The 25,207-nt window shown below is 57.3% G+C and overlaps 1 protein-coding gene across 2 annotated transcripts in view; it reads right to left on the reverse strand.

The window, feature by feature from the left end:
* Window positions 1-1,616: 1,616 nt before the first annotated feature.
* Window positions 1,617-25,207, reverse strand: part of CUL1 (cullin 1) — a 71,229-nt gene continuing 47,638 nt past the window's right edge. For both annotated transcript variants that reach the window (XM_045833946.1, XM_045833954.1), the window contains exons 7-22: window positions 24,857-25,020; window positions 20,360-20,522; window positions 19,375-19,505; window positions 15,164-15,271; window positions 14,954-15,060; window positions 13,669-13,717; window positions 13,256-13,387; window positions 11,676-11,793; window positions 10,626-10,702; window positions 10,392-10,523; window positions 8,190-8,282; window positions 3,712-3,759; window positions 3,551-3,633; window positions 3,052-3,157; window positions 2,655-2,768; window positions 1,617-2,101 (exon numbers count right to left, since the gene is read on the reverse strand). In XM_045833946.1, the coding sequence (XP_045689902.1) occupies window positions 2,021-2,101; window positions 2,655-2,768; window positions 3,052-3,157; window positions 3,551-3,633; window positions 3,712-3,759; window positions 8,190-8,282; window positions 10,392-10,523; window positions 10,626-10,702; window positions 11,676-11,793; window positions 13,256-13,387; window positions 13,669-13,717; window positions 14,954-15,060; window positions 15,164-15,271; window positions 19,375-19,505; window positions 20,360-20,522; window positions 24,857-25,020 (1,706 nt within the window). In that variant the 3' untranslated portion in view covers window positions 1,617-2,020. The remainder of the gene's footprint in view (window positions 2,102-2,654; window positions 2,769-3,051; window positions 3,158-3,550; window positions 3,634-3,711; window positions 3,760-8,189; window positions 8,283-10,391; window positions 10,524-10,625; window positions 10,703-11,675; window positions 11,794-13,255; window positions 13,388-13,668; window positions 13,718-14,953; window positions 15,061-15,163; window positions 15,272-19,374; window positions 19,506-20,359; window positions 20,523-24,856; window positions 25,021-25,207) is intronic.

A 25,207-nucleotide genomic window follows, 5' to 3' on the forward strand; every position in this document is an offset into this window, starting at 1 on the left:
CCCATGGAGGCAAGGGCCGGGCCTGCGGTCCCGCCCGTGCCCAGGAGGCCTCTGACCCCGGCTGCCGGCCAACATTCGTTTGGGGAAGGTCCTCCTCGCCTGGTCAGCCCCCTGGGTGAGAGGAAGTGGGCCCGCGGGGCGGGGGTTGCGGGAGCAGCCGGGCCCTCCCAGGACACTCGGTGGCAGTGTCTCCCCCCGCCTCTCGGCAGGCCAGCACACGGGGCCTGGACCCTCTGGCTCGAGTGTGGAGGCTCCTGACCGTCGTTAGGCGAGGACCTCGTTTGGGGAGTGACGTGAAAAAGTTGTGAATTGCCCCGTGACGCAGCCCAGTGGCCTGAGGGGAGGGCCAGGCGCAGGGACGGCATCGGAGGACGTGGGGGACGGCCGGGTCGCCCGCCCCTGGTCCTCGGCCGCCTGCGCCGAACCCTCACTCGGCCGAGGGGCTGACCCCAGGGCACTCCCGTCCTGGAGGGACTCAAGGGCGGCCACGCGATCTCACTGAATGACCCTCCGCCCCCACCATGGGGCCCGACCTCTGGAGCTGCAGGGAGGGAAGGTGAGCTGCAGCCTCGCTTGCTCCCCAGTCCAGGGCCCGGGGCCCTCGGGACGTGGGGGGCGGGGAGGTGCCCGGGTGGTCCCCCTGCTTTCTTCTGGGAATCGTGTGAGAAAGATGCCTATAAACAGGTGTGGAAGCCATGACCCAAGTGCTTAACTACTCTTTTTATACTGTGTGTGTTCAAACCTTCAAAAAAAACCTGTTATGTGCCAGACCACTCCGGGAAACCCGTGAGAACTCACCTCCGTGTGCTCCTCTGGGCTGTGCCACCGTCTATGCTTGGAGCTTCGAGGCTGAGGAGGAGAGCGGCCCTGCTCCCGGCTCCCGCCGTGTCTTCTGTCTTCCGGCCAGAAGGCGGGTGACGCGACGAGTGACATGATGTGACGCGCCGGCCGCGGGGCTCACTGCAGACGGAGAACAGAGGAGCAGCTGGGGGACAGGCAGGCTGCAGCCCAGGCCCCACGCTGGGAACAGCTCCCCAACACGCCAACTCACCGGCAGGTGCCTGAGCTCGAACGGCGGCCCCAAGGCGGGGGCTCTTCAGACAGGGGCAGGGGCACCCGTGCCGCTGGCTGGGACTCGGGGAGTTCCCCAGCCGTCGCTCAAGTCCATCTTGAACTGGTCAGAACCGGATAGAACCTGTTAGAACTGGAGTGGAGGGGCCACAGGGCCCATGGCACCTCCAGGCGCAACACCTGCTCCGTGGCCTCCCGGCCTCGGCAGCAGAGGGGCAGGCCGCAGCGGCCGCCCACGCCCCTCCCCGAGCCTCGACTCCCTGGGGCCAGGTGCTCAGAGGGTTAACCGCTCATACGGAATCAACGTGTCACTGAGTCTCACATGCCATGTTCAAGTCACCTCAGGAAGCCACAGAGATGAACACCCTTGTCTGGGGGGAAAAAGTTACAAGGGGGCTTAAAACTTGAAGATCTTAGAATTCAACCTAAAGGATTCAGCCTGCGGGGCCACAGGAAGACACCGGGACCGTGAACTGCACAATCGTCGTATCTTGTGTCTACACACAGAAACCAGCAAAACTGAAAACAAAACCGAATGCAACTTGTACAGAAATCCTTTAATTTTCTTTATTTCCACACATTAAAAAATGAAACACACTATACAAATGGTTTTCCGAGCAGATCACACGCGGGTCCGTCCAGACTCCTCTCCGAGCACTGCCGACGCCGAGGCGCCGCGGGCCGGCAGCGGCGAGCGCGGCCAGCGGGTTGGTTGAAATGCAGTAGCATGCAGCCCTCAGCACGGGGGTGCGTCCCTCTGTTCTTAAATTAGGTTAAATGGCATCGGTGTCCTTATGTACAGACTGGAAATGTATCGATCCTGAGCAGTTCTGGTGTGCGGCTGGCCGGCTGCGGGGAGCCGCGGTCTCGGTCGGGAGAGGAGGCCCGTGGGCGGCAGCTGCGGGGACGCGGGCGTCCGCGGCGGCACAGTCAGCCCCTGCGCCCGGGGCTAAGCCAGGTAGCTGTAGGTATCCTTCTCCCCGTCCACGCGCTCCAAGTACTCCTTCTCGATCAGAATGTCGATGCATTTCTGGGCGTCGTTTCAAAGGGAAGAGGCAGTGAAGACACACACATTTACCATCGCAGCGGAGACCGGCCCCTCACCACGGACCCCTCGGCTCCGAGTGGGACCCCTGCCGGCTGCACCTCTGCGCTGGCCGCCGTCTGCCCAGTGGGCCCAGAACGGAAAGCCACTTTGCTTCTAGGTCAACCCCCCCAGCCAGAGAGGAGCTGCATGGCGGTCGCCGAGGGTCCCCACACGGCAACTGACGTGAACACGGGACAGCGGGAACTCCGGTTCCGGAGAGTTCCCCGCTGATGTGGCCCCCTGGGGCTCTGGGGCACCACCTCCCTCTGCAGTGGTGCCGGGGTCCCAGCGTGTGCAGGGGGCGGAAACCAGCTGGCTGAGCACTTACGAGTCCGCACTCCCCTCCGGACGTCAGCGGAAGTTTTACAGTCAAGTCCGTTTTCTCTTGCAGAAGCTACTGCCCCCGAGTGAGCAGGCCCCTCCTCAGGAGACACCCGCTCCCACTCCCACCTTTTCTCAAGCAGTCTACCCAGTGCCTGTCACGGGAACCCTGTACCTTGATGACGGGGACCCGAGGCTTGAACCGCGAGGACAGCTGCGTGAGCACCTCTCCGAGCAGCTGCTGGTGCTTCAGCACCTTCCGCATCTTCATGATCCTCACGATGGCCGCCTGTGGGGCGGGGCAGAGCGAGCGGCTTACCCCTGACAGCCGCCGTGGCTCTGCTCTGTGGGGGGTGGTGGCCAGGCCCCCCGAGGCAGCACAGTGCAGGTGAGCACGCAGCCAGTCCCACCTTGGGTCTTCGGAGCAATTCTAACGCCAGCCCAACCACAGAGCATTTTAAAAACAGGAGAAAAGGCCAGTCTCCCAGCCACAGAGGCCGCCCAAACCTGCAGTCAAACAGGTTCCGCCCCTCGCATCCGAGCTCACCCGGTGGCCTGGGCCCACCCGTCACCTGAATCAGCAGCTTGCGGTCCTCCTCGATGTTTTTGTGCGTGGTTTCTTGTTCCTGCTTCTGCTCGGTTTTCATGGGCACGTTGATGTTGACCCTTAACTTCTTACTGCCAAGGAAGCCGAGGGGACAGCACTGTCGTGAGACAAGGCCAGCGGGGAGGACGGTGGGGAGGATGGGGGGTGGGGAGCTCGGGGAACCGAACCGGCCCTCTCACAGAACCCCGAGGGACTCCGCCCCGGGCCCCTGCTCGCCCGCATGCCGGCCCTGCACTGGCTCCCTCAAACCGTGTCAGGAGAAAGGAGTGGGGACCCTTGGACACAGGAGTCCAGCCTTCTGAGTGAATTATTTAAGGAGACTTATTTGCCAAAAGAAAAAAATCCAAACCCCAAACACTTAAATGGAGAAACACCCAGACCCGTCCGTCACACGACACCAGAGGCCAACACCAAGGCCCGCCCACACCCAGGCTGGGGACCACCTGGTCGGCTGCTTTCCTTACTTTTTATAACCAAGGAATAGTTTTATTAAGGTATCTGGCTTCAATTCCACCTCGTCAACGTTTGCATTTTCGTCTTCCAAGACCTGTGAGGAAACAGCTGTCACTACATAATCTCAGAAAATGGCCTTTTGTAACTTCATGTAAAAAGTGCACAAACATACCAGTAACTTTGATTTCAATAAAATCTGCAGGACTTGTGCCAATATGTCCTGCAATTAGAGAGAAAAGGCTAAATAAGTTAAAGAGAAAATGTAGTTTTCTCTGCAGCAGAAACGATAGGCAACCCCATAACCCATTTTTTCCACAGAAAAACAGTGTCACCCAGACCGACAACTCAGAGGAAAGAGATGGTGCTTTCGGAGGCCCCCTGAACCCACTGTGTCCCCCAGCACCTTCGTCTGGAAGGGGCACCCCCTTTCAGCCACAGTCGCCCACCAGCGGCAGCCGAGGATTCCGGTGCACGCCGGGGTCGGGACCCCGCTGGGCAGAGTCCCTGAACTGAACCGACAGCGACCGGTCCCCTCAGACACCCGACAGCCCTGCCAGCACACGGGTCCCGGGGAAGACTTGAGGGTGTTCCTGCGGGGCCAGGAGGAACGCTCTGTCCACGGTGACCCGCTGTCCACCTCCCCTCTGGTGACCGCTCGACATGCTGCGCGGCCGCGGGCAGGCCCTGTCCCATCCACAGGGGGCGACGGTCCCCGTGTTCTCTCTGGAGCGCCTCCGCCTCCTGCTCCCAGGGGAGGAGAGCGCACCGCCTGCCCGGCCCTGCCCGCACGGATCCAGGCTCCTCCGCATCCCGCCCACGGACAGACGGACAGACGGACAGCAAGGGCCTGCCCTGGGTTTCAGGGCACTGTCCGGCTGAGGGTGCAGGGTTGAAGCTATCGGAGTGACCTGCCCTGAAGCCCACGCAGCGTCAGAACATGGCCGGCTGAGTCCAGAGCAGGCGTGACAGGTGACAGGGTCCACGTCCTGAGCCCGATGGGACGGAGCAGCCGGCGTCTGCCGTGGGTGGGGGGAGGGCTGCCCGCCCCCACCAGGGGCCGGGCCCCCCACTGCACTCTGGCCGAGACGCCGCGGAGAGCTCTGCCCGGAGGGCGAGCGAGGAGGAACCCGGTGCACGCGTCAGCCCAGAGAGCGGGCCCCGGAGTCTGGGGGGGCTGTGCCTCAGCACCCCCCGATGGGAGGAAGGGAAGGGGGAGAGACTCTTCTGTACAAAGGAGCAAACTCGTTCTGTCCCTGGAGTTTCAAGATGTCTCCTGGGCCGCGCTGGAGGCCTAGTCCACGCCGTGTGGGACCAGCGTTACCCGCAGAGCACGAGACCGGGCTGCGCACCCCCGAAAACGGCCGCCCGCACACCTCAGGAACACAGGAAAACCCTCAGGAAAATAAATCCCAGCCAACCACCAAGCCCAGCAGAAGGCACCACGCGCCGTGGCCACGTGGGGCGTACCCCAGGAAGGCCGCGGCCCGACCGACACAAGGAGCCAGTCGGAGCCGCCACACACACGGTTACGGCGACAGAGCGGGACTCGCTCCCGCGGGCCGGCGCTTCCCCGGGTGAGACGCCGAGGGGCTCGGACGCGGAGGGGCCTCCGCCTCTGGTAAAACCTCCCTGGGCCGGCCGCCGGAGCCCGGAGCCAAGGACGCCCCAACAGGAACGGGAGAGCACGGCCCGCTCCCCTCGCGGACGACGCGTATCCGCTCATGTAAGAAAAGCTCCCGAGTCCACAGACAGTCTGGCGCTCCCGAGCGGGTGCGGCCCGGCTGGGCTGCGTCCACCCGCGGCGGACGGAACGCCCGCCGACAGGCGTCGCGAAGCGGCGAGGAGGAAACTCGGCCGCGGGGGCGTCGTGCATGCGTGCGCATGCACGGGGGAGGGGGAGGGGGAGGGGGAGGGGGAGGGCAGACGCCCCCAGGCCGCGCGCGCCCCGCCTCCACCGCCTGACCCGCAGCGCTGGGCGCGCGGACCCTGGGACCCACGTGCAGACGGCAGGGGCCGCGGCAGCTAACACAAGCCTGAAGGGAACGGAGCTGGAGGCCTCGGTCTCAGCACTCCCCACGAAACAAGTGACGCAGGCCGCGCGGCACCGGCTGCAGGCGGCACCGGCTGCAGACGACACCACACAGACCGGTGGGCACAGCCGGGAGTCCGGACAGCCCCGCACACGCGCGGGCAGCTGGTCCTGGCGGCGCTGTGTGCACCGGCTGTCCCCAGGCCGCGCCCCCAGTCCCAGTTAATCCTTAAACTTCCTCCGACTTTCTCGTCTACTTTTCTCTCTCCTAAAGGTTTTATTTATTTCTTAGCGAGGACGGGGAGGAGAGAGGGAGAGAAACAGCGACGTGGGAAACAGCCTGCTGTGGCCCCTCGTACGCACCCGACCTGGGGCCCGAGCCCGCAACCCAGACAGGCGCCCTCACCGGGCCGGCCTGCAGGAGGACGGCAGCCGAGCCACACGGGCGGGGGGTCCCCTGCTCTGTACCGCACCCCCCACAGGGGCAGGCCGCACTTGCCGGGAAAGGGCGGAAACGCCAGCGCGAGCTAAGCCCGTCGGCACGCACCAGCCGAGAAACTGGTCCGCAGGGAAGGATGCAGGACGGAGCCTGACCGCCCCCCCCTCCCCCGCCGGGGCTCGTGGATACCGCTCCCTTCGTCACACTCTGATCGTCACGCCTTGGGCAGAAGCACATGATGTGTGGCCAGGCACGCTCCCCGGAAATTCTGAGCACACCTGCCTTTCCTCGGAAACCCCTGCCCTGACCCCGCCGCCCACCTCCCGCCAACCCCCACGACGCGCCCAATTCCCCCCCGAGCGGAGCGCTGTCCCCGAGCGAGCGAGTGCGAGCTCGCCCTTCTGCGCTCCCAACCCGAGAGCCAAGTCTCCGCTCGATTCCCAGGACACGGGCTCCCTCTGCCGGCGTGCGAGACGCGGCAGAAGAACCTCGTTCTGGAGCCCTGGACCCGTAAGGGACACAGTCACGGGGGAAGGGACAGTCTCTGACCTAGGGTTAGACCTGACACCAAAACACAAGCGACGACACAAAACGTAAAGAGGGTTTCGTGAACACAGAAGCTGCGCGTGGTCAAGAAAAGGGAGAAATGACCCAAGAACGGGAGGGACCCAGCGTCTGATGAGGGCCTGCCCACAGAATGCACACTCACAGACGCCCCCCCACGCAGCGGCAGGGACACACCACCGGCTGCGACGTGCACAAAGGTCTGGACAGACACGTCTCCAAAGGAGATGCGCAGACGGCCACGAGAGGATGGGCACCCTCAGCAGCCATCAGAGAAATGCCCACGGACACTGCACCGAGCCCCCCGCCCCACCCCCGCCCCCGCCCGGCTGGAATGGAAGAGCAGGGAACAGTGAGTGCTGGCCGGGGCCCGGGGCAGGTGGAGCCTGGGGCAGGTGGAGCCTGCTGGCGAGGGGACGACGACGGGCAGCCACTGGGGAGCAGTCTGGCAGGCCCCCGGAAGGCGAGCGTGAGTTACTCGGACCCAGCCATCCCCAACCTAGGCGGCACACACGCCAGGGAGCTGAGAACACGGCCACACGAACGCCTGGATGTGCGTGTTCACGGCGGCATTATTCGTGACGACCGAAAGGCAGAAGACCCGCCGCCCATCAGCAAGTGAGGGGATGAGCACGACGTGGTCCACCACACGCTGGGACGCACCTCGGCCATAGAAAAGGAACAAAGTAGAGGGCCGTGCTACCACGCAGATAGACGTGAATGAAACAGGGCGGGAGACGCAGAAAGCCACACGGGACAGGTCTCCACGTGCACGAAGGGTCCAGAGGAGGAGCGCCCCAAGACGCGAGGAGAGCTGGGGACCACGGGGGCGGGGGAGGGACTGGATTCCCTCCTGGGTGATGGCAGTGCTTCGGACAGTGGTGGCGGTTGTACACCTTTGTGAGAAACTTCTCAGTTGTAGACTTTAACACGCACACCGTTTTACGTGAACTGTATCTCAATAAAAGTGACTAATAGGAAGAATAACATTGAGCGAACATTTAAGCTTAGCAGTAAGCACCGCTTTGCTGGGGAGCAGTGAAGAATGGGCCGAGCGAGAAACATGTGGCGCATTTACGCACGTGTGGGCACATACGTCGTGTGGCGCATTTACTCGCGTGCATACACGCACGCCACACACCAGGCGGAGATAGCCCTTTACAAAGGGCTCCATGGGAAGTGACCTCACAGGGCGCCGTGACCCTACACTCTGCAGTGGGCAGGTCGCGGTGGGCGGTCCCTCTTCGGCCCACAGCTCTGGGGAAGGCCGCCGGCCAGCCCCGCCCGCTGTTCCTGTGCGTCGAGGGGGACGCACGGCTGAACTGCCCGAGTGAGTGATGGCGTCCCTGGAAGAGGGTGCGAGCCCCCGAGGGAGCACCTGCCCGTGCTGACGGCCCTGTAGCCCAGTCTCCACCTGGCTGTCTCCAGGCCTCCCTTCCCTAACCTCGACTGTGGAGGGAAGACGCGAAACTGCGGTCCTCCCAAGCATCTGAGAGCTCGCTCCCCAACACATTTTCTGAGTCAGTCTGACTCAAATAAAGGGTTATAAAAGACCCCCTCGGCCTCCCCCAACCCACCGTGTCTGCGAGGGTAAGGGGCGAGGGGGGGGGACGGGTACCATTTTGATCTGCGTGCTGTCCGTCAGCTGCTGCACCGCGTAGGCGTCCTCCGTGTTGTACTGCAGCAGGATGGCCATCTGGAACGTGGAGGCCTGCGCGGCCCCGAGAGGGGGAGAGAGAGAGAGAGAGAGAAGGAGGGAAGGAGAGATGTAAACACGTGGGAGACACCCGACGACACGGCCCCGAGGACGAGGCGCACAATCCCAGTGCAGGGCCAGACATTTCTGAAAGACGGTCCTTCCCACCTTTTCAAACACTCAAGTGATTCTGAATTTCCTCCTAAAGGTGTTGACCATGCACACACACGTGTCCACACTCATTCACACACACACCCATCTGGTACATTATGGAAACACTAAGCATCCACCTTCACATTCGTTTTTGCACGAAGGCCAAAGAGAAGTATGTGTCGCGCATCACTGACAGAGAACCGCCTGCATGCTGCATCGCATCTGATTCTTTTTGCCCTAAGCACTTGCCTGGGTCGAGGCTGACATGGTTTAAAGCACACCCCAATGCTAAGCTCTCTTTCTGGGAACCGTGTACCAAGTTCTGCGGCCTGAGGCATTGCAGTGAACAGCCGCCCGCACAGCTGTGCCCCGCCCCCCCAAGAAACCCCTTCACCCTTCTCCCCCATGATCCTCAGCAACCAGTGAAGGCCCACGAGCAGCAAGCCTTGGTCAAGGGCCCCCAGGCCTGGGTCAGCGCCTTGGAGGGACAATGGCACTTGCCAAGCAGAGAAAAGGTGCACGGGAGGGAGGTGAGCGACATACCCCTCACCTCTCTGATCAGCAGCCCAGATCAAAGCAATCTCAAAGACATGTCCCCTAGTTTGGTGGCATTCCACCCATGCGTATCATCTGCCAACTCAGTCTGCATACTTAAGTCCTGGCTGGCGTGGCTCAGTGGACTGAGGGCCAGCCTTTGAACCAAACTGCTGCTGGTTCAATTCCCAGTCTAGGGCACGTGCCTGGGTTGTGGGCCAGGTCCCCAGTAGGGGGTGCGCAAGAGGCAACCACAAACCGATGTTTCTCTCCTCTTTCTCCCTTCCTTGCCCTCTCTAAAAATAAATAAAATCTTTAAACAAATGTCATTAACAAAACTTTTTTTTAAACAGTCAGTAGTCAGCATTTATTAAGCACTTATTATGTGTTAAAAACTTGAACAAAACTCTTTAAAAAACTGCATACTTACAATGGGTGCCTTTTACTGAATGTAAATGATCTCAACACCATTACATAAAATTACTTAAGGAATCAAAAAAAAAAACAAAAAAACCTTTTGCATTTTAAATAAAAATACAAGGGCAGGGAAGAGTAGGTTCCTGTCACGCCCTCCCGGGGCCACCGGGCGCAGCCAGCACACCCTCCACTGAGCACGAGCACGCGCATTCTCGCGTGTGTGGACGGGGGATCAAGGAAACACGATTTCGACTGCACGGCACCCACGTTCCAGTCGGTCAAGACCTCTGGGCCTGGTGTAGCCAACGCCACACATTTCACCTCTTTTATCGAGCAGACTCATCGGAGCTTGGCTGAGAGAGTGTGAGTGAGCGGAATGCACCCCGAAGTTTCTTGGCACCTAGAACGGGCTCACGGCCGTCTCTGCCAGCTCACCAGAGGGCCGTCCTCAGAGGGAGAACAGAGGACAGAGCTACCGGCCGCGAGGCCCGCCCTGCACGAGCGAGGCCCGCCCTGCACGAGCGTCCCGCAGCGAGAACCTGGGCTCTGGGAAAAGGGGCCCTCGGCCCTCAGCACTAGGGCGACACCAACGGCCGTCACGGACGTGGGGCCACTCGTCGCAGGGGCAGCACGGCTGTCACGATTGAGCACAGGAAGCTCCCGCTGCGGCTGGAACGGCCAGGCAGGACCTGAACCGCACACTTATTAATTAACGTGTTACTTAGTCTTCACCCCACTTCCAGCGCAGAAGCAGCGCGGACACCCTCACGCTGTGAAGAGAAGACCGACGAGGCTCAGTGCCGTCGCTAAGTCGCCTGTCCCTCGGCCGGGGGGACTCGGGACTCGGCTCCCCTGACTCCCGAGATCCACGCTGCTCCATTCACCTCTGCTCCCTTCTCTCAGAGCTTAGCTCTCGGTTCCGGTTCCGTCGCAGGAATCACTGGGTTCTGATTTCTGCAATTTGTCTGATCTCCATTCAGACTTAAAAAACACTCCACAATAATAAAAGGGCGACCTTACCTGCAAAGTGTACCTGTTCTTGAAGCAGTTGGTGACCAGCTCCCCCTTGGACAGCTGGTACAGCCACGTGAGCTTCCGGCCGCTGTGGCGGCTGGCGTAGAAGGCGGTGAACCGCTGGTAGCTGCGCTCCAGCTGGAGGGGAGGGCAGCGCGTGAACGCGGGCCCCGGCGGACCCCGCCCCTCCCGCCCCTCGCGCCCCTCGCAGCAGGTGGGCAGAGGGCGAGCCGCACGCACCTCGGACGGCAGGGCGAACGTGCAGGACTGCTGGAAGGGCCAGGAGCCGGAGCTTAGAACCTGGATGCTGAAGTCCACTGGGGGGGGCAGACCAGGAGGCGCTGGTTAGTCCCGGAGACCGGACACGCTCTTTCTCAGCGCACACGCAAGACAAGGCCTGCTCCAGTGTAAAGCTGAGACTTTAACTTCCATTAAATTGTTTTACCAACTGAAATTAGTAAAAGGTGGGAGAGCCAGAACTTCTCCTCCTCCAGAGAGCGGGTTTTTGTCTCGCTTCTGACGCGGAATGAGGAGTTCGCGGGCCCACTCCTTCACTCGCTTCCCCTTCGCGCCACAAGCGGCATCACCGCGGTTGGGCCTGGACAGGGTCCGAGGGAGTGGGGCCCACGGGCGCAGGGCAGCCAGCACCCCCACCAGCTGGGCACACGGCCGCCGCACAGCGGGCCAGCCGACAACAGGTAGCTCCTTTCCTTTGGGAAAAGTGCCTGATTTCCATTTAGGACGATGCCGTGACCCTCAGGACGCCGGCACAGCCAGTCAGCCCGGGCGCCGCAGGCCTCACGGGGCCCCGCCCCAGCACCAACCCGAAGCCGCATGCCCCTTGCTGGCCCGACCCTGCTCTCTAGGCGGCCACGTCAGTGCCTGCTGCTTGAAGAAGAAGTGACTCGGAGCAGACCCAAGCTGAGCTGAGATGGAACTCTGCGTGCAGTCCTGTGCTGGCAGATGCCCGCGGGGTGGTGGGGGTGGCCACGCCAGCCAGTGGCAGAGACTGGGCTCGGGACCTGGGTGCAGCCCCAGCTCCGCCGGCCGCCCAAGCTCAGCACAGGCCCGGAGAGGCTGGCATGCCCCGCGGCCGTGTCTCTGACGTCACCCAGCACTCGGGGGAGCACAGGGCACCCGGGAGGGACTGCTGGTTTGCTGTCCTCGACTTCTTCATAAAGGAGTCTTCCCACCGCTCTCCCCACCTGCCCCCTCTCTCGGGGCCCCGAAGGGCACGGCCCCTCCAAACAGGCCCGCCCGCACGGGAGCCAGCAGGCGCGCGGTACTCACGGTCCAGCGGCTCCGAGTTCGTCAGGTGCTTCTTGAACTGCTCGTTCAAGTCTTTGCTCACACCGATGTCCTGAAACATCCGCTGGAGTTTGGAGGTGTACTCGAACCCGCAGGCTTGCTGAAACGAACCAGGCGGCAGCCCCGTTAGCTCCCACGGGAGTGTGGACGCAGGAACACAGGGGTCTGCAAGAGGTCACTGCACGTGGCGCGTGCCCCGCCGCTAGACCTCGACGGGAGCTGGTGCCCTTCAACTACAGCTCACGGCGCGAACACGCCCGGGGAAAATTAACACGCTGCCCAGTAACGGAGGTGTAAACTGCACGCTGAAGTCCTCACACACACAGTTTAACTATCACCTGAGCACCTGCGAGCAAGGATCTGGGACACCAGGTAGAATACACCGATGCCACAATTTGTCTGGCTCTCAACCGTTGCTGTGGGGCGAGCTGGGTCCCCAAACTCCTCGCTGAAGCCCTGACCCAACGCAATGGTGCACGCGGGCAGGGGCGCAGGGAGAGAGCTCAAGTTCAAACGTGGCCACGTGGGTGAGCCTCCACGAAGGAACAGCCGTTCCCAGACGACGCCAGCGAGTTCACTCTCTCTGCCACACGAGGACACGGGAGATGGTGGCCGTCGTCGAGAGAGCCCTCAGCAGAAACTACCCTGGCTGGCACCTTCACCTTCACCTTCCCAGCCTCCACCCGGCACTGTGAGGAATGAATCCCTGTTACTCAAGCCTCCCAGCCCATGGTACTTTGTTATGGGTCCTGAGCCAAGTGAGACACCCGCGTAACTACAATTTCAGGTCAAAGTGGAAGAGCTCTAAGACATTTAACAGCACTCGACAGGCCGGCAAGCCTGGAAACAGACACAGGCTAAACAGCGAGGCGGCTGAGTAAATAAAGAACAACTCGCCCTGGCTGGCGTGGCTCGGGGGACTGAGTGCCGGCCTGCCAGCAGAAAGGTCGTCGCTGCTTCAGTTCCCAGTCAGGGCACACACCTGGGCTGTGGTCCAGGTTCCCAGTTGGGGCTGTGCGAGAGGCAACCAACTGAAGTTTTTCTCCCTCCTTTACCCTCTCTCTAAAAATAAATAGTAAGATTTTAAAAAGTCCTTATCAAAAAGAAGAAAAAACACCTTCTCGATAGCAAAGCAAGGTGACTCCTCCTGTCTCCCTGCAGATACAGGGTGACAGTCAGTGACCCAAAGCACAACACAACCGAACACGCACCCCTGCCCAAAGCCACCGACCCGGCAGGGGGGCCAGGGCCGCGAGGGGCAGCTCTGCTGGGCGAGGCCGGGGCCGGGGCGGGGTGCGAGGAGCCAGGGGCCAGTGCTCAGACCCAGCACAGCGGCCGGGCCGGGCAGGCGTGTCAGACAAGAGCCCGGGGCGGGAGGCCTGGGGGAGGAGGGCACGGCCTCGCCCCAGGGTCCGGGCAGGCTCCCAGCAGAGCTCACCTGGGCAGGGTCCTCGGGACACCCCGATACGGCTCTGCCCGACTAATCACTGTGTTTCTGGGGAGACCAGGAGCTCATCACAAGGACCCAAACACGGGATTTTCCAGGAAAAGGACAAGCCCACCTTCAACTTGGAGATCATGCTTGCTTCGGCGTCGTCGCTCGCGCTGTTCTGGTGCACGAGTCGTTTGGCCAGCATCTTCGCGTAGAACTTCTGGAACACGTCCTTGTCCTCGATGTACTTGAAGACGACCATCTGGCAAAGCGCCGAGAGCGCACACTGAGCACGCCCACGGCCTGAGGCGGCCAGGGCCAGCCCCCTGCGCCGACTCGAACGCAGCCCCACCGCCTTTAACCACGGTCGGAGCCCGAGAACACGTAAACAACAGTGGTTTGGTCTGGACCTGCCACAGACTCGGGATAAAGGGAGTGATTCCATCCCTGTCCACGTTTCAGACCCCCTTACACGTCAACAAGCTTAAAACACCCGTCCGGTGAATGGCCACTGAAAGCAGATGTGATCATTAAGCACCTTACCACTTGATTGAGAGTATCTTCTAGCTCTGCTTCTTCTGGGTTCTTGGAACTGGAATTTAAGAAACAGGCAGTGTTTCAGAACAAATCAGCAAATGTTTCATCGCCAAGCACCACTAGGCAAACGGTCACAGCAGAGCGTGGGTTTGAGCACTGCCACGCCCGGTCTCCGTCGGACTGGTGTGTGACAGGTGACCGGCCGTCCCCACCACGGCCCCTCACACAGTGAGCCCGGCACGGAAGGAGAGACCAGGAAACCACCTTTAGAATAACCCGCGATGAAGATCAGCAGGAGATACTTATTAAAAAGTTCAAAAACATGTTCTGAATCTAGTTTTCACTTAATATAATTCATTTAAATATAAGTAAATGATACTTTTCTAACTGCCTCTACCATAAAGCTTTCACTTTGAACAAATAAAAAGGCGCAAAGGTTCAACGGCCTAATAAGGAGAGACAGGTAATTCACGGCCCCGGCCGGGCGGCGCCGCCAGCTGGAGTGTCATCCTGTGCACCAACTGGCTGCAGGGGTGCTGCCTAGTGGTACGTACCGCGTGCAAGAGACAACTGCTGGATGTTTTTCTTTCTTTCTCCCCTCCCCTTCCCCGCCCATCAATAAAAAAGTACCCTCGGGTGAGGACTCAAAACAAAGGATAAAGTTTATTAATACTAACACCGGCAACATTTGGCATGAAAAACTACGGCAGCAGCGTGTGTTGCCGTGACGACTACAGCAGAGATGCCCTGAGCGGCCCTTCGCCGAGGAAGCCGAGGGCAACCACGGCAGACACACAGCGGAGAGAGCCGAGGAAGACTCCCTGGCTGCTGATGCATACACGTCGACACGGAAGAGCCGGCTAGGCTAGCGTGTAGACAGCATGGACAGCTACATGGCGAGCTCACGAGGAGAGAGGATGCCCGGTGGGCCCCGCATGGGAGGGGGCGCTCGGCCAGCAGGGAAACGGCTGCTCTCTGCCGCCGCCCCGCCCACCACAGCCCCGCCCACCACAGCTGCCCCGCCCACCACAGCTGCCCCGCCCACCACAGCTGCCCCGCCCAACCCACCCAAGGGGCCTTGTCAGCCCACGGAACGGACGCGCTGCCAGCAGGTCTGAAACACGTGTGGCACCCAGCGCGCGGGAAGACAAAGAAAATTATTAGCTCTGAAGTATTTTCATAAGAGGCACAAAATCTCACTTTCGTGTGTCACCTGTAATACTAACTTTAATTCCTCAGTGAAAGCGGAGACTTTATACAGGCGTATTAAGAACAACTCGAAGTCACCTACCTCTTCTTCAACAAGGAGTCGCAGTACCGGGCCAGCAACTCGGGGGACTTGCTGGACGACTGCGCCATTTTGGTGACCGCGTTGTTGTTGATGAAGCGCCCGCAAGCCTGCGTCACACGCGGCCCGGTCAGAGGGTGCACCGCTGCCGCCGCCGCCGCCCCCACCCCCACCACCCCGTCCCCAGGGAAAGCCCCCCGCCGACAGGCCCACCTTGTCCAGGGCGGCCACGAAGCCCGCGTCGTTGTTGAAGGCCGACATGACCAGGGCGTTGTACTTCTTGTGGACGTCCAGCACCGTCTGGACGTACATTTTGGGGTCCTTCAGCGGGGGAGACACAAACAGAGACGGTTACTGGGGATCAGGCTGCGCACTGACATGTGGCCATGGAGGTGCCGTTTCGGGTGTCACCGAGCAAGACCGAGAAGGAGCTGTGGTCCGTCATCGAAACACACGCGGCATTTGGTTCACAGATACAATACTGCGTACTCCCCACACCTGAAATGAAATACCAGTTTCAGGTCCGTAAGGAAAACGGTGATAGTTTCTAAAGGGGTGGCTCTGCTTAGCCAACTTTTGTTGTTAGGAATTCACACTCTGGATTCCGGCCGGCCAGGTGCCCAGCAGTCGGCAGGCAGGCAGCGCCATGTGGTGGGCCGAGGGGAGGGCAGAAGCGCCCGCCCTCCGCGGACACGGGAGGCTTCTGGCGCGGCGCGCAGGGGGCAGAGGAGACAGACCCGGCGAGGACGGCGACAGAGAGGCCGACGCTGAACAGCGCCACGCCCGCAGCAGGCCGGTCACGATCACCCCGTAAGGCTGGTCTATCCGCACCCGCACTTACGGAGGAAGAAACTGAGTCACGGGGAAGCATCTGGCCGAGTCGGGGGTGGCAGCGTCTCCTCCGGGGCTCGGGCACGGGGAGCCCGCGGGACCGGTCAGAGGACCCGGCCTCGCCCTGCGCCCCGGCAGAGCCGAGGCCGGGCCAGCGCAGGGGGAAGTCACGTCGCCACGCGAAACACGAGGACTGAGGCACAGGGAGCCTGAGTGACATGGTTTGCAAATGTTCCCAATTTCTTGGCAGATATTAATCCTCAGCATTCAGGAACAAGAAATTGGAATTCCCCAAATCTTAAATATTCTGCATTTTTGTAACACTTTATTTACTTGTTTTTTGGTAATACTAAGTAACCACTAAAAGTAAATCATTTTTCCGTGATAGTTACCATAAATTTCAGAGCTCTTCTGCCATAACAAAAATGGAAGGTTTACTGGTACTACGAACAAATACACTGTGACAAGGTAATTCCAATGGGTAAAGTGGCCTCTACCTGGTACAAACATTTAATGAGAGAACACATCAAAAGGGAACTTAACACAAAATCATCGCAAAGTAAAAACCACTGCAGGCACTGAGAGCTAACACCAGAGGTGCCTCCCACGTGAGCACTGTCTGTCCCAGGCACGGAGCACACCCCAGGGCGCCTCCCTGTGGGCACGCGCAGCACCACACACACTCATTCCTTTCATCGACAGTGAAAACGGCATCTCCTGACTTTGCTTGGTTTTGCGTTGCGATTAATAATGCTTTTGCCAATTCAGACTTTAGACAGCTTTCTGATTTCACGTCAAATTACATCACAACATTCACGTTCTTTTTGCATTTTTCTCTAAAAGTACTGACACTGAACTTTAACCTCCAGCAAAAACCCAAGCACCAGAAAATGCCAGCAAACGCTGTCAGGCATATTCGAATAGGATAACATTCAAGGTCAACACACTGCAAAAAACTGCAGGTCAAAATTGCTAATTTAAGAACTTGTTTTGCTTCCAAAACTTACTATTTCGTGAACAGCACTCCCACGATCTCCCAGATTCACAGAAAGTATCTTACGGACATCAACACATTCATACACATCCTATTTGCATGGATGACTCACCCCAGCAGCAGGGGGCCACACACACACACACACAGTCGCCTGCGAGGAGGACGGGGTGGAGATGACCTGCACACCCCACCGTGCACCCCAGCGCCCCGCCCTCACTCTGGCCGCCGTCAGCGGACTCCTCAGAACCAGAACTTCTGTGTTGACTGGGGCCCTGGCAGGAGAATTGTAACGCTCTCTCCTGTTTTCTTGATCAGTTTTTCTCAGATTTAGGATTTGTAAAAATAAAAATATCTCAAAAAATGCCAGGAAAGAATTCCCCATGGAAAGACAAATCTTCCCCAAGTGCACAGAAGTCTTCAGACTCCAATTTCAGATCCTCGCTCCGACAGGAGAAGACGCAGCCAGGACCCCGGCTGGGGAGAGGTCGGGTGGGAACGGCACCCACGAAGGGAACCCGACTTCGGCCTCTGAGACTGAGAGCAAAGGTGCCTGGGAGCCCGAATTAGTAATTCGGGAACTAATAATTATAATTAGTAACATATTAAAGGAATGTCTGACTTTTGAAAGTTAAGGCAGACTCAGTGCATGTTTACTAAGTTTTATACACTTACTCTTCATGGGGAAATCTTTATTTCGGTTTTTAAGTTCCGGTTCCTTAGTTGCTGACATTTAAGTAATAAAAGTATTATTTAAAGGCTTAGTTTCTAGTAAAATGTAACTGCTGGTAAATACAGTTCCACTGTGCTGTTGCGCCTGCTAGCAGCTCAAGTCTCCACAAACAGAAGAGCACTTTAGCCAGAGGCTGGACTTCTGCTTGAACCGGCCGGGAAAGAGCAAACCCAAGTGCACTGACCGCGTCGGGCAGGCCGCCGACTGCGTCCAGACGGTGGCACTCGGGAATGACAGACCGATTCTCTCCCCAGTTTGGGCCCTTACTGTGGTTTGGAAAAGACAGTCATTACAAGTAATGCTCCCTCATTCTACGGAAACAAAAAAGCCATTTAGTGTTTATTTTTAATCTGACTCGACTCGCTTGGAACACTAGCGCCCTGGGGCCGACCTCGCACCCCTACCACGTAACAGTTCACATGAAGAAGCACAGCCGCTCCGCTTTCCCGAACTGCTCCGATCCGTACCCCGAACAACAGGCCGAACCCCCGACGCCCTTCGAGGACAGTTACGGCTTCCAGTGCCTGGCTCTGCCGCTCAAACAGCTGAGCTTGGATCCAGTGGCCGTCAGAACACCTTCTGCTCTGCAAACAGCACCTTCACCGAGCCGGCCCTGTCCGAGTCACGTGTGTGGGGGGGGCACGAGCCCTTTGGAAAGGAACGCGTGGTTTGGAAGTAAGAGGTGGTGTCAGGGCGGAAGCACGGCACGAGTATTTTACAGAACGCCGCGGCAGTCGCCGTCATTGTCCTGCCCCTCTTCACACCGACGGGAAAAGCAGCTTTTGCAGAAGGTCCCAGTCAGGGCTGGGGCGGGGGGCCGGGGCGGACCCCGACAGGCTGCCCCGAGGCCAGCACCCGCTGGCTCCTCTGCCACCTCTGCCACACCACCGTACGTCCCACGGTGGTGACCTCGTTCTCAGGCTCGTCCCAAAACCCGGTGTTCTCCCCACAACACCCACTGCCCCGCCGGTTCCCTTCCACCTTGCAGGCACAAAATCAATCACTTCATAAGCCTACAGGAAGGGATGTACATTCCTCCCTCTGGTAACTCACAGACGCGGCGACGAGCGAGGCAGCACGCCCCACGGCCAACAGCGGGGAAGGGTCTCCCACACACAGACGGGCAGCAGGGACAGGGACCTTTGTGAAATCACACCGGAGGAGGGGGCGTGGCCAAAGCCAACAGAGCACAGCACGAGCAGGGAGACACCAGCACGCACTGTGCCCCAGAGACCGCCTTCTCCACTGGTCCTCCCCTGCGGCTGGAAGTCAAGTTCGCAACGGGGGCAGGACCAAAGACAGAGTACCTGTCTCGGAAACGTGTGACACTTCCTGTGTAACGTCATTACCTGCTGTGCAGGTGACCCGGCAGGAATGCCCTACACGCCCCTGTGGCGGAGCGAGCGGGTGAGCAATGCCACGCACTCCGGGGCCTCACCAGGGCCAGCAGCCCTGCGACCCTCCCCTGGAAGGCAGCCCTCGGCTGACGTCTCCAAAGGGCCCAGCCTGGGGACTGGGTTGGGGCCAGCGCAAAGCTCCGAGGGGGCTTCAGCCTGTTCTCCCGGGGGTGGAATCTTGTAGAGGGCAAAATGTAACAGAAGATACACCGGAGTAGATGCATAAAGAAACGACACCCTTAATGCCTAGGAAGTGCCAAAGGAGAGTTTCTGGAGGTGCTTACTACACAACGCTGTGCCCGTCCTTCAAAAGCCACGCAAGGTTCTCTCCGGGGGTGGGGGTGGGGGTGGGGGTGGGGGTGGGTTTCGGGAACTAGATGGCCAACCAAAGGCACGCCTGGACCCGGGAACACAGACACGCGGCACGCGCCTGCAGTCGGCCCCAACGGCACCGCCACGAAATGGCACTTACGTTTAAAGCAGCTTCCCCGCACTTCTCAATCGCTGCGAGGCCCTGATTGTGAATGTGAGTCTCCAGGAGCTTTTTCAGCTCTCCTAGGCCGTCCTGGATTCGAGACACGAGGTTATACATGCGCCCCAGATCTGAAAGACAAAGGCACCACCTTTACGCACCGAGTTACACTCTGCACATCCACCCCACCGAGTACGTGTCTAGCCTGAGAGGAACAACACCCTGAAACAAGACAGCCATGTTTTTAGACTTAATTACAGTATTCTGTATTCAGCATATTGTATTTAGCTGGCAGTAACAACAAAGTCATGCATGTATTCAAGTTTTATTTTTCCTCTTACTATGAGAATCCACTAGCGTAATAGAGAAAAAAATCTTTTTATCAGGAAACATCTGATGCTTCCCTAAGCATAGAGATTAAACTTATGCCTGGCACATAATAGGTGCTCACAAATTTATTTGAACAAAAAGTGATTAATGTAAGGAGATGCAAATATCCATCTCAACCATACAAACAAACGAATCACAAAAGGGCCCCAAGTCCCTCATTGACCGTGTGTACGGCCTATGTTAGTGTGTGAGTGCCAGGGAGAAAAATCCAAAATCCCCCAATCAGTCTTTTTATTGAGCTCCTAATACGTCCCAGTAAAACATGCAGGGATAAAAAAATAGGAAAGAACTGCCTTTCCGTCTTGAAGAACTGTCAAAAGAAACAGGCTCAGAAACAAAACCAGAGGCGCCATCTTCCCGCGAAGCCGTGCAACGAGCCGTGATGTTCCCGACCGAACCGCAAGGCGCTCCCCCCCGCAGTCTCCCCCGGAAACCCCCCCGGAGGCCTGCGGCCGACCCACAGCAGGGCGGACACGCACGGGTCTCTCAAACACCCACTGGTGTCCACAGCGCCACGAGCTCCGAGTCGAGAATTCCACCTGCGGAACCACGGACTGCAACCAGCGCCCACGGGCCCGGAGTCGGAGTGGCTCACCCTCGTTCTTGTCGGCGTCCAGCAGGTTCTGGAACTCCGTGTGGAAGATCTCCAGGTGCTTCTCGATGAGCACCTGCTCGCACTTGCGCGCCAGCTCGTCCTGGGTGCTCTCGTGCAGGTAGACCTGCACCCGCCGCTGCTCCTCCAGCAGGCGCGCCTCCGCCTGCGGGACAGACGGGGTTCACCTGAGAAGGGCTGCTGTGTGCAGGACGGCACACTCCACTCACAGGCCTGCTCCGGTGCAACACGGTTCCAGGCAAAGGGGGGAGGGATTCTTCGATTCTAGGGCGGAGGCCAGTCCTTTCCTCTGCACTACAAATTCCCCATTAACCTCCTCTTCAAGTGACCGGATGAGGTCACAACGATCAGTTTTCTCCCCTCGGACACGCGGCGTGTCACCCGGAGGTGGGGAGGGGGCCTCTATCTGACGCCCTCGTGGCCTCGGGTCCCTTCCTGCGTGCGCAACACCAAGAACCACGGCTGCTGACGGGAAGCTACTTGGACTAGAACTCTCACTCCTGAAAGGACCACATGAAAGTAATTATTGGTGATTAGATTTTTTAAAAAATTAAGAAAACATTATGGCTAATTTCTTGCCCGTCATTAAACATGCACCTCTGAAATGTAAAGGATTACTTGTGCATCTCAATTTCTTATGTTTCTCTTCAAGAAAGAAATCAAAGATACAATTTAACAGAGTAGCACAATTAATAAAAGCCATGTATTTTACATCGTACCAGAAATGTGTGGTGTAAAGTATCACTGAGCAACCACTAAATTATTAAAGCAAAAAAGGCATTTCAATGATAATCTGAAATTATTCAGATTTGAAAGAAGAGACAAATTATATTCTTATTATAAAAATGCCAATAATCTCCAAAATGATTTTTAAATTTGGTATAATTTTGGAGAAATCTGGAAAAATTCAACTGGAAGAATAAACATCCAAGAGCCAAGAAAACATAAAATGAAAAAACCAATTAGAACTGGCAACTGTCAACAATTAGTAACAGAGGGACAACCGTTTAAACTACAGGAGTTAGATTATAACCTAAATAGTTACTGGTGAACAATAAACTTGAAAAATAGCTGTTGTAGTCATCAAAAGGTCAATATCCTTAACATATTACTGATCTCTGAAAAATCAACAAGTACAGCCATATAAAAACATGGAAAAGGAAAAGAAACAATTTACAGCCCTGGCTGGTGTGGCTCAGTGGACTGAGTGCCAGCCTACAAACCAAAGGGTCGCTGGTTCGATTCCCAGGCCAGAGAACGTGTCTGGGTTGCGGGCCAGGTCCCCAGCAGGGGGCGCACGAGAGGCAACCACACAGTAATATTTCTCTCCCTCTCTTTCTCCTTCCCTTCTCTCTAAAAATAAATAAAATCTTAAAAAAAAAAGAATTTATAGATGAAGAAACATAAGAAACTTTAGTTTCCAATAAGAATTAATTAAATATAGTGTATTTGGTTAAAGAAACACTATTTTAAAATAAAATAAACATAAAATCAATCATTAGTGGGGGGAAAAAAACTTACAAAAGCCCTATACCATTATTCCAGTTTGGTTTAGTATACATACTAGTAATAGTGCTCCAACCTTCTTTTACTTGTATTTTCCAAAAAGCCTACACTCAATGTGTATTTTTCCCCTGATTACAAAGTTATTTTAAAACGCAGTAAGAGATCTGCATGTGCCTTAACGCAGAGGTCCTCAGCTAAGGGCCTGCTGCTTCACTGTCTAGTGTTTCACTAAGCCCGACACACCTCAGGAGATAAAGCTGAGGAAACGCAGGGTGCGCAAACCCCAGAGTGCCACTTTTTCTGTTTTGCTTTAAGTCAAATCATTTCCGGCAAGAACATAATCACCTCGGGCAGCAAAAACTCATCTCTCTTAGAAACTCTGCTTGCGCCTGCAACAGACTCGACTGCTTCCCAGACGCGGCTGATCTGCACCGGGGGCAGGTCTGGCAGTCTGCACGAGCAGCCGCACTCCACAGGCCCTTCCTGAAGCTGCCGGGAGGGGACTGGTACCCCGAAGGCCAGAGGGGCCCCGGTGATCGCCCGTTTCACTCTCACGGAGAGAAGCCGAGGCCCAGGTGTTGTACTGGTAGGTTTCAGGAGGGACGGCCGTTTACAGCCTTTGCTGGCTTTAAGTCGAGCTCTTGGCTGTCACTGGACTCGGTGGTGAGTACATGAGAAGACCAAGATGAATTCAAACGACTCAATAAAATTAAGCAATTAAAGACTGTCTCTATTAGTTCTATTAGAATCAGTTTACGGTAAAAACAAAAAGGAAAAAAATAAACAGCCAAAAAGGGTAAGCAAAGTAATGAAGGCATGTTACTTTTAACATGTTTTAAATGACACTAGAGACCGGGAGAGTCACACAGATTTCCCGCAGCTCGGACGGGTCTCCGCGACCGCAGAGGGCAAAACACTGCCGGGGCCCCGGGCTGTCCGCCCACTGAGGCACCCTCCTCAGAGAGCGCAGCCGCAGGTCCCCCTCCAGGGTCTCCCCTCGAAGATTCCTAACAACACAGGGAGGGGAGCAGAGACCCCCAAAGAATCTGGGCACCAGTACAAGTTGGCTGCGAAAGCAGAATACATCTTTCTGGATCTCAGTACTGTTTGTGAGTTCTGGGTTCTATTTTTTGCTAGAAGACTGTAATAAAAACACAATGTCCCCTCAAGTTACTGAATCCTGTGCTTTTGCACACCCTCAGACACACTGGGGGTTCCGAACAATGTACGGTGTAACACCCAGCACATCGTGCTTGCTCTCTGCCACACGTAACATGTGCATTTATAACAGCTTGTCATTCCCACTTCACAGATGAAGAATCTGAGCAACAGAAGGTCAAGGCCAACCCCCTAGTGAATGGAGCAGTGGGGGTTTAAAGCCAGACTCAGCCAGATTTGTGCGTAGGTAAGAGCAGAACCGTTTGGTTACAAATCTCTGCTCCCGGAGGTGCCGCTGGTTCCGTGCCTGACTTTGCAAGCCGGCTGCCCTGCTCTGGATGGAGTGCTTGTGTAGCTCCGGCCTAACAAGCTGAGCTCACTGCACCGGGGACTCCTCTGCTCCTCAGGGCGGGCCACTGACAGGGCCGCAGCCCACGTCCACGGGAAGAACAGGCTCGCTCACCATGGAGACGTGCACCTTGACCGATCGATAAAGGCCTCACTTTTAAAACACACGCCACTTAAAAAGACTCAACATAAATAGCCAAGTTCAACAAATGTCGTTGACAGGCAATGCTAACATTCAAAACAGATTGTTTCAAAGTCTGTTTGTCAGGAAGCTGTCTGAAACTCTGAATGAGCTGGTTAGGTTCTAGGTCAGCGTACAAAAGCTAGCTTAAGTATAAACATACACAAAGGACTGTTACTACTCCATACTTTTGAAGAGTTCCATTTTTGCTAGGTTCTCATACCAAAAATTTGCATGTCAAGGACTTCCAACTTCTGAGGCCCACTAATAACTCCTGTCTCCTCCTGGGCAATGCACTCAGAAGGTCAACGCTGGTGGGCGGGACGGGACTTTACGTGGCGAGAGGGGGAACTGCTGCTGCTCTGGGTGAGTGACTCAAGAACTTTCTGTTTCGGTGTGTGGGAAGAGAGTCTGCAGCCCACGTGCTCTCCCAGTGAACAGAGCACCAGGGGCAAAGCACACACCAGGCCCGTCAGCCCCGGGCTCCCTGGAAATCTTGTACATCTCCGCTGCGCTGAAACCCGCCCGGAGGAAAGTCAAGTTTTACTGGAACATGACCACACTCCCCTGGGCAGGTGCTGCCGTGGCTGTCGGGGCACTACAGTGCAGTGCTGGACAGCTGCGCAGAGACCACCAGACGGGCAAAGTCTGCGGCATTTACTGCCTGGGCCTCTGCAGAAAGTCTGCTGACTCCTGACCTGGGTCACTCCTCAGAGCGAAAGTCTAGGATGGCAGGACCCCCCAAGAAAGAGGACGAAGAGCAGCCACAGCAAACCTCAGGTGACACTGCTCGGTGCGGAGATGGCCCCACGGCCCAGACGCCCCCTTAACCTCCCGCACGGGACCGGGATCCTGCGGTATCAGCGTGGCCTCTCCTCTGACACAGACGGAAGGCTGAGCCACAGATTTTCAGGGGATAGTTTGGAAGCAAAAAAGCAAAGCTCAAGTCTGCAGATCTGAGATTATTCGTTAAAAATGTATTTTGTCTTGGCGCAGTGAGACTGTGGCTCACACCAGATGTCGAGATACATTCGAGGAGGGACAGTGCAAACCCCACAAGTCACACAACTACTGTGGCTCTACCCTCCGAACAGGGAGGACAACACTGAGCTGTGACGGTCAGGCTCTTGTAGGACAGCCCCCGGTCGGAACAGAAGCATCTGCCCGGGCCGCCGACACAGGGCAGCGCCGCCCAGGCAGCGCCTTCTGAAGACTCGAGAGCGCGACTCCTCTGACAGGAGTAACTTTTAACTGAAGTCCACTTCGAGTACTGTATTTAAGCTTACCTTTTTCATGTATTCAGTAACTGGGTTCTGCTGCAAGAATTCAGTGCTCTCTCTGGTATAAAATCTCTCTGTGTCGGCCAAAAACTGAGACTCAAAGGATTCTTTATACACCGTTAACGTCGGGCCCTTTGCAAATGCATCGTCTTCATTCAGTCCCAATTCCACTAGAAAGAAATATGAACTGTATTTCAATTACCCTATTTTTGCTACATTTTATAGAATATATCTAGGTGTAGCATCAAGTTGAAGTTGTGTTTAAAAGGTAAATGTGGCCCTGGCCAGGTAGCGCAGTTGGTTAGAGCATCGTCCTGACAGGCCAAGGTTGTGGGTTCCGTCCCCAGTCAGGGCACA

This window comes from Phyllostomus hastatus, unplaced genomic scaffold (assembly GCF_019186645.2).
Source record: "Phyllostomus hastatus isolate PE091 unplaced genomic scaffold, TTU_PhHast_1.1 phas_contig_1021, whole genome shotgun sequence".
Lineage (NCBI taxonomy): Eukaryota > Metazoa > Chordata > Mammalia > Chiroptera > Phyllostomidae > Phyllostomus > Phyllostomus hastatus.